At 47.6% G+C, this 8,011-nt stretch overlaps 1 protein-coding gene across 1 annotated transcript; it reads left to right on the forward strand.

Moving 5' to 3' along the window:
* The first annotated feature begins 398 nt into the window (after positions 1–398).
* On the forward strand, positions 399–7,591 carry LOC137362511 (probable G-protein coupled receptor 139). The gene is made up of 2 exons (XM_068026902.1): positions 399–468; positions 6,711–7,591. Exons 1-2 carry the CDS (start codon positions 399–401, stop codon positions 7,589–7,591), a joined length of 951 nt encoding a protein of 316 aa, XP_067883003.1.
* Positions 7,592–8,011: the final 420 nt, after the last annotated feature.

The raw sequence follows: 8,011 nt of genomic DNA on the forward strand, positions 1-8,011 counted from the left end.
TCTGTTGTAAACCCCGTCCTGAGGACATGATAGGAGCTTTTGAGAAGCAAGCTGTTACTTTCTTTCATCGATAGCACCAAGAGCGTATTCTGGATGTCAGGTGCAGGGAATGGAATATAAGATAAAATAAGCCTCTTTCCGAATAGTACCAGGTGAAACTGTGTTATTACAATGCGTAATTGTTGTTTTTACACAGAGCAAACTTAATTTAAGCTCTCCCCCTGGACCCTAGTCTGGCTGCTGCGTGAACTGCAGCTGGTACCAGACCCCTGAGCTCCCTGCCTCACTGGGGGATTCTCCTGGGTATATATTAAGAGCTGCTTCAAATTCCCTACCTCTGTGTTTCAGTGTATGCAGCTGTCTGCAGCTCCAGCACACGTCACTGACTCTCCCCGAGGATGGGAGGTTTGGCATTCGTACTAGTGCAGGACATATTCTACCATTCTCTAGCGGTGATCGGTGTGGCTGGTATGTGAGTAGGAGAGAATCACTAAATGAGCGAGGTTCTCTTTCTACATTAGTTGCCTAGAAATGTGTCAGCGTGTGCGTATGTCTGGGTGTGACAGTGCATGTGTGTGTGAGCTTATGTGCCTGTTGGTATGATTATTTGTGTGGACATGCTAGTGTATAGGTGAGAAAATGCATATGTGTAATTGTGGTCATGAATATATGCTAGTGAGTGTGAGTGGGTGCGTGCTTTAGTGCCTATGTGTATATTTATGTCTTTTTTTTTTCTTCTTTCTTCTTTTGGGCCTCCTTATCTCGAGAGACAATGGATACGCGCCTGGAGGTGGTCAGTGGTTTGTGAAGCAGCGCCTGGAGTGGCTATAAAGGCCAATTCTGGAGTAACAGGCTCTTCCACAGGTGCTGCAGAGAAATTTGTTTGTTGGGGCTGTTGCACAGTTGGCTCTCCCCTTGCGCCTCTGTCTTTTTTCCTGCCAACTACTAAGTCTTTATGTACCTGTGTACATAAATACCGCCCGCCTCAAACCGGGCAGCCCCCGGTCAATAAGGTTCTGTCCCGCCACAGTCTGCCTGCTTCAATGGGTGCTTGGAGCTCAGGGTCATTGCCCGAAAGGTGGACTGATACACCGCACCAAACAACATGAAAAAAGGAAAGAAGGTACCAGCCCTTCGCTTTGCAAGCTGGAACGTCAGAACTATGTGTCCTGGCCTGTCGGAAGACCTTACACAAATCAACGATTCTCGGAAGACCGCCATCATTAACAACAAGCTCAGTAGACTCAATGTGGACATTGCAGCACTTCAGGAGACTCGCCTCCCCGCGAGTGGCTCTCTAGCAGAGCAAGACTACACCTTCTTCTGGCAGGGCAGGGATCCTGAAGAACCAAGACAGCATGGAGTGGGCTTCGCCATCAGAAACTCCTTGCTCAGCATGATAGAGCCTCCCTCAAATGGCTCGGAACGCATACTGTCCATCCGACTGCTCACCACCTCTGGTCCAGTACACCTACTCAGCATCGATGCTCCAACACTCTGCTCCGCACCTGAAGCTAAAGACCAGTTCTATGAACAACTCCATAACATCATTAGCAGCATCCCCAACACCGAACACCTATTCCTGCTGGGGGACTTTAATGCCAGGGTTGGGGCCGACCATGACTCATGGCCCTCCTGCCTTGGGCGCTATGGCGTTGGAAGGATGAATGAGAACGGGCAGAGACTGCTTGAGTTGTGTACCTATCATAACCTCTGCATCACCAACTCGTTCTTTCACACTAAACCCTGTCACCAGGTTTCATGGAGGCACCCAAGATCACGTCGTTGGCACCAGCTAGACCTCATTGTCACAAGGCGAGCCGCCTTAAACAGTGTTCAAATCACACGCAGCTTCCACAGTGCGGACTGCGACACCGACCACTCCCTGGTGTGCAGCAAGGTTAGACTCAGACCAAAGAAGTTGCATCATTCCAAGCAGAAGGGCCACCCGCGCATCAACACGAGCAGAATTTCTCACCCACAGCTGTTACAAAAATTTCTAAATTCACTTGTAACAGCCCTTCAAAACACTCCCACAGGGGATGCTGAGACCAAGTGGGCCCACATCAGAGACGCCATCTATGAGTCAGCTTTGACCACCTACGGCAAAAGTGCGAAGAGAAATGCAGACTGGTTTCAATCTCATAATGAAGAGCTGGAACCTGTCATAGCCGCTAAGCGCATTGCACTTTTGAACTACAAGAAAGCCCCCAGCGATTTAACATCCGCAGCACTTAAAGCAGCCAGAAGTACTGCACAAAGAACAGCTAGGCGTTGCGCAAACGACTACTGGCAACACCTATGCAGCCATATTCAGCTGGCCTCAGACACCGGAAACATCAGAGGAATGTATGATGGCATGAAGAGAGCTCTTGGGCCAACCATCAAGAAGATCACCCCCCTCAAATCTAAATCGGGGGACATAATCACTGACCAACGCAAACAGATGGACCGCTGGGTTGAGCACTACCTAGAACTGTACTCCAGGGAGAATGCTGTCACTGAGACTGCCCTCAATGCAGCCCAGCCTCTACCAGTCATGGATGAGCTGGACATACAGCCAACCAAATCGGAACTCAGTGATGCCATTGATTCCCTAGCCAGCGGAAAAGCCCCTGGGAAGGACAGCATTACCCCTGAAATAATCAAGAGTGCCAAGCCTGCTATACTCTCAGCACTACATGAACTGCTATGCCTGTGCTGGGACGAGGGAGCAGTACCCCAGGACATGCGCGATGCCAACATCATCACCCTCTATAAAAACAAAGGTGACCGCGGTGACTGCAACAGCTACCGTGGAATCTCCCTGCTCAGCATAGTGGGGAAAGTCTTTGCTCGAGTCGCTCTGAACAGGCTCCAGAAGCTGGCCGAGCGCGTCTACCCTGAGGCACAGTGTGGCTTTCGTGCAGAGAGATCGACTATTGTCATGCTGTTCTCCCTTCGTCAGATACAGGAGAAATGCCGTGAACAACAGATGCCCCTCTACATTGCTTTCATTGATCTCACCAAAGCCTTTGACCTCGTCAGCAGACGTGGTCTCTTCAGACTACTAGAAAAGATCGGATGTCCACCAAAGCTACTAAGTATCATCACCTCATTCCATGACAATATGAAAGGCACAATTCAACATGGTGGCTCCTCATCAGAGCCCTTTCCTATCCTGAGTGGTGTGAAACAGGTCTGTGTTCTTGCACCCACACTTTTTGGGATTTTCTTCTCCCTGCTGCTTTCACATGCGTTCAAATCCTCTGAAGAAGGAAGTTTCCTCCACACAAGATCAGGGGGCAGGTTGTTCAACCTTGCCCGTCTAAGAGCGAAGTCCAAAGTACGGAAAGTCCTCATCAGAGAACTCCTCTTTGCTGACGATGCTGCTTTAACATCTCACACTGAAGAATGCCTGCAGAGTCTCATCGACAGGTTTGCGTCTGCCTGCAATGAATTTGGCCTAACCATCAGCCTCAAGAAAACGAACATCATGGGGCAGGATGTCAGAAATGCTCCATCCATCAATACTGGCGACCACGCTCTGGAAGTGGTTCAAGAGTTCACCTACCTAGGCTCAACTATCACCAGTAACCTGTCTCTAGATGCAGAAATCAACAAGCGCATGGGTAAGGCTTCCACTGCTATGTCCAGACTGGCCAAGAGAGTGTGGGAAAATGGCGCACTGACACGGAACACAAAAGTCCGAGTGTATCAGGCCTGTGTCCTCAGTACCTTGCTCTACGGCAGCGAGGCCTGGACAACGTATGCCAGCCAAGAGCGACGTCTCAATTCATTCCATCTTCGCTGCCTTCGGAGAATACTTGGCATCAGGTGGCAGGACTATATCTCCAACACAGAAGTCCTTGAAGCGGCCAACACCCCCAGCTTATACACACTACTGAGTCAGCGGCGCTTGAGATGGCTTGGCCATGTGAGCCGCATGGAAGATGGCAGGATCCCCAAAGACACATTGTACAGCGAGCTCGCCACTGGTATCAGACCCACCGGCCGTCCATGTCTCCGTTATAAAGACGTCTGCAAACGCGACATGAAATCGTGTGACATTGATCACAAGTCGTGGGAGTCAGTTGCCAGCATTCGCCAGAGCTGGCGGGCAGCCATAAAGACAGGGCTAAATTGTGGCGAGTCGAAGAGACTTAGTAGTTGGCAGGAAAAAAGACAGAGGCGCAAGGGGAGAGCCAACTGTGCAACAGCTCCAACAAACAAATTTCTCTGCAGCACCTGTGGAAGAGCCTGTCACTCCAGAATTGGCCTTTATAGCCACTCCAGGCGCTGCTTCACAAACCACTGACCACCTCCAGGCGCGTATCCATTGTCTCTCGAGATAAGGAGGCCCAAAAGAAACTATGTGTGTTTCTGTGTCTTTCTTACTGTGTTTGTGTTCCTGTCTTTGTTTTTTTTAAATTCATTCGTGGGATGTGTGCATCGCTGACTAGGCCAGCATTTATTTCCCCTCTCTAAGTACCCTTGTGTGTGGGAGGAAGGGAATTCTTTTTGTATGTGTGTGTCTGCGGACAAACAAAGGGAACCGTTAAAGGAGACGAAAATACAGGAATTACACAACACGACTGATTTCACTGCACTGAAAGCAATAGAAGCTCATGTACTAATTTAAATATTTGGTGAATAGGATCTCACTGAGCGAGGGGGAGAGTTAGGCACAGTGAGATCATTGACTGAGGGGGAGAATACAGGCTAATAAAAACAGACAATGTTGGAAATACCAAGCAGGGCAAGCAGCATCCGTGGAGAGGGAAACAGAATTAATGTTTTCAGCCGAACATCTTTCGTCAGAACTGAGAAACGTTAGAGAGGCGATAGGTTTTAAGCAAGTATCGAGGCAGGAACATAGATAGCAGGAAGAACAAAAGAGAAGTTCTGCGAAAGGGGGAGGACGGGATATCACTGGTCAATGGGAGGCCATTTGAGTGAGGGGTTGACGATGGCAACTCATTACGTGAAGTAGAAAGTTGGTTAATGGGAGATCATTAGCTGATATATAGTGTTGGTTAATGGGTGCTCATTGAGGAGTGGGTTAAGCTGACAATTGGAGCTCATGGATGAAGGAGACAGGTGAACAATACGAATTAATTGAGTGATAAAAAAAGAGTTGGCCAATGGAAGTTCATTGAGTAATGGAGCATGTTGAGCAATGGAAACTCTCTGAAGGGGACAGTTGAGCAATGGGAACTTATTGAGTGACGGGGTGAGTTCCACAATGAGTTCATTGAGTGGGAGAGTAAGGAAAGCTAAGTTATTTGAGTTACGGAGCGGGAAATAATAATGCAAACTCATTGAGTAAGTAGTGGAAAATTAGACAGGACAATTTCTATGTGTGATAGAGTGTTGGGCAAATGGGAAATCATAGCGTGATGGAGAGTGTTGGAAAACTGAATCTCACGAAGGGAGAGATTGACAATGGGATTTTATTGAGTGATGCAGAGAGTTTAACAACATGGGTTTATTGAGTTACCCACAACTTTGGACAAAGGGAGCCCATTGAATGATGCAGAGATTTGGGAAATGAGAGCTCAAAGAGTGATGTATCATATTGGACAATATGAACACAATGAGTCATGGAGGTTATTGACCCATGGGAGCTTATTGAGCGATGAAGACTGTTGGGAAATGACTTCTCATTAAGTTACTGAGTTGGAAAATTGGAAGTGCAGTGAGTGAGTGAGAATAGGTTGGACAGTGGGAGTGAGTGCATATTGGACAATGTACAACGGGGAGGATTGGACAATACCAAAGGGCACGTTGAGCGACTGACTGCGTGATGGAAACTGGGAATTCGTTCAGTGAAGGGAGAATTTTTAAAAAATGAGAGTTTGTTGGGTAAAATACGGATTTTAATTAATAGGAGATCACTGAGTGATAGAGAACGTCCGATAATGGGAGCCCACTGATCATGGAGTGAGTTAGACAATGAAAGCTCATAAATTGATGGCGAGATTTGGGCCATGGCAGTTCACTGGTGATTGTCAGAACTAGTTAATGGATGCACATAGAGTGAGAGAGTTGGAAATGGTAAACTATTTGGGTAGTGCGGCACGAGTTGAACAATGCGAGCACGTTGAATAAGTGATAGAGATTTGTACAGTAGGAGTCCATTGAGTAATGCAAAGTGTTGGTCAATGGGATCTCAATGGGTGCTGGAGAGTGTTGAACAATGGCAGCTCAATGAGTGATGCAGAATGTTAGACAATGGGGGTTCAATGAGTGATGGAGAGTGTTGGACAAGTGGAGTTCAATGAGTGATACATAATTTTGGTGAATGGAAGCTCAATGAGTGATGGAGAGTGGTGGACAACTGGAACTCATTGCTGATGGTGCCAATTGCACACTGGAAGCACATTCAGTGACCCAGACAGTTAAACAATGGGAAATCGTTGAGTGACTTGGTGAGTTTTTGATAATGGAAGCTCATTGAGTAAGGGAGTAGAGTTAGACCACTGGAACTCAGTTAACGATGCAGAGAGTTGGACAGTACGAGTTAATTGAGCAACTGAGGAAGACTTGGATAATGTAAACTCATTGAGTGAGTGGAGAGCTGATCAATGGTAGCTGATTTGGCTTTTCCTCGCCCGCATCCATGGATTCCCTCGCCTCCTCTCCTACTCTTCCCAAGTTTTGTGCCATTCTATAACACATGGTGTGGGTATAATTAGTAACCATAATCTCTCTCTTTCCTTCTCTGGCAGCTAACCTAATGACCATAGTGATTCTGTCCCGAGGTAGCTGCGGCCTGTCCAGATGTACAGGCCGTTACCTAGTGTCCATGGCAGTGGCAGACCTGCTGGTCATCATCTTCTGTGTTATATTGAAATACCTGGGAACTCTCTACTTCCCCTTCTCGTTCCTCAACCATTACTATGTGTGTAGCTTCAACATCATTATGAATGCCGCTTTGGTGGATTGCTCGGTCTGGCTCACTGTGGCCTTCACCCTCGATCGCTTTATGGCCATTTGTTGCCAGAGGCTGAAAGCGAGATACTGCACGGAGAGAACGGCAGCACGAGTAATAATGACAGTATGCATGGTAAGCCACTTGAGAAATATCCCACGCTATTTCACCTACGAACCCATTCACACACCTGGTCCTTACCGTGGGTGCAGACTTCGCAATGTGTGTACAAAATCACTTTGGGCCGCATACATGTGGTCCGGCACAATCCTAACCCCTCTCATTCCCTATATTTGTATCTTGCTGCTCAATGCTCTGACCGTCAGGCACATTCTCATGGCCAGTCGGGTCCGCAAGGCATTCCGAGGTCAAGGTAACGATGGGAAGCAAGTTGACCTGGAGATGGAAAACCGGAGAAGGTCCATTATCCTGCTGTTCGCCATATCGGGCAGCTTTGTCGTGCTGTGGATAACCAGAGTGGTGGACTTTGTGTTTCAGGAAATATTGCTGGACATGAGTCCGAATGTAATAGTCACACAGGTCGGGGGCATGTTGATGTATCTGAACTCCTGCACCAACACCTGCATTTATGCTCTCACCCAGGCTAAGTTCAGGGGGGAGATGAAGAGAATTGTGACACATCCCATTTATCTGTTACTGAAGTTAATCAAAGGCTAAAAACTGACACGGTGACTCATCGGCTCCACTCCAGGCACTGCCCAGGAATCTGGCATTGTGGTCAAAGCAGTGATAAAACGCCAGGATTCAGCCAAACCCGTTCCAGCTAAATGCTATGTTTAATATTAATAAGACAGCTGTGAAAAAGTGAGTCAGTGTGTGAAAGTGGCAGGTCGAGCTCTCAGAGAGTGGAGGCGAGCAGGTGAAGCTGAGATGTTCTGGGATAATCTTTACTGGAGCAGTTCTCCCTTCAATTCGTTCCAATGTCTTATTCCATCTTCATCACCCAACACTTCCATCGTTCCATTACCTAAAAGGTACAAATCAGGAATGTGCTAGAATACACTCCACTTGCCTGGATGAGTGCAACTTCAACAACGATTTGGACCTTGAAGAGGGTATTGCGCTAAATGGACACAG

The sequence above is a fragment of the Heterodontus francisci genome, unplaced genomic scaffold (genome assembly GCF_036365525.1).
Source record: "Heterodontus francisci isolate sHetFra1 unplaced genomic scaffold, sHetFra1.hap1 HAP1_SCAFFOLD_571, whole genome shotgun sequence".
Classification (NCBI taxonomy): domain Eukaryota; kingdom Metazoa; phylum Chordata; class Chondrichthyes; order Heterodontiformes; family Heterodontidae; genus Heterodontus; species Heterodontus francisci.

What these genes read in the sequence shown, in the direction of transcription:
- LOC137362511 (XM_068026902.1), top strand. Translation starts at nt 399, where the DNA reads ATGGGAGGTTTGGCATTCGTACTAGTGCAGGACATATTCTACCATTCT. An exon ending in AGCGGTGATCGGTGTGGCTG is followed by an intron (nt 469 to 6,710) that starts GTATGTGAGTAG and finishes CTTCTCTGGCAG; the next exon opens with CTAACCTAATGACCATAGTG.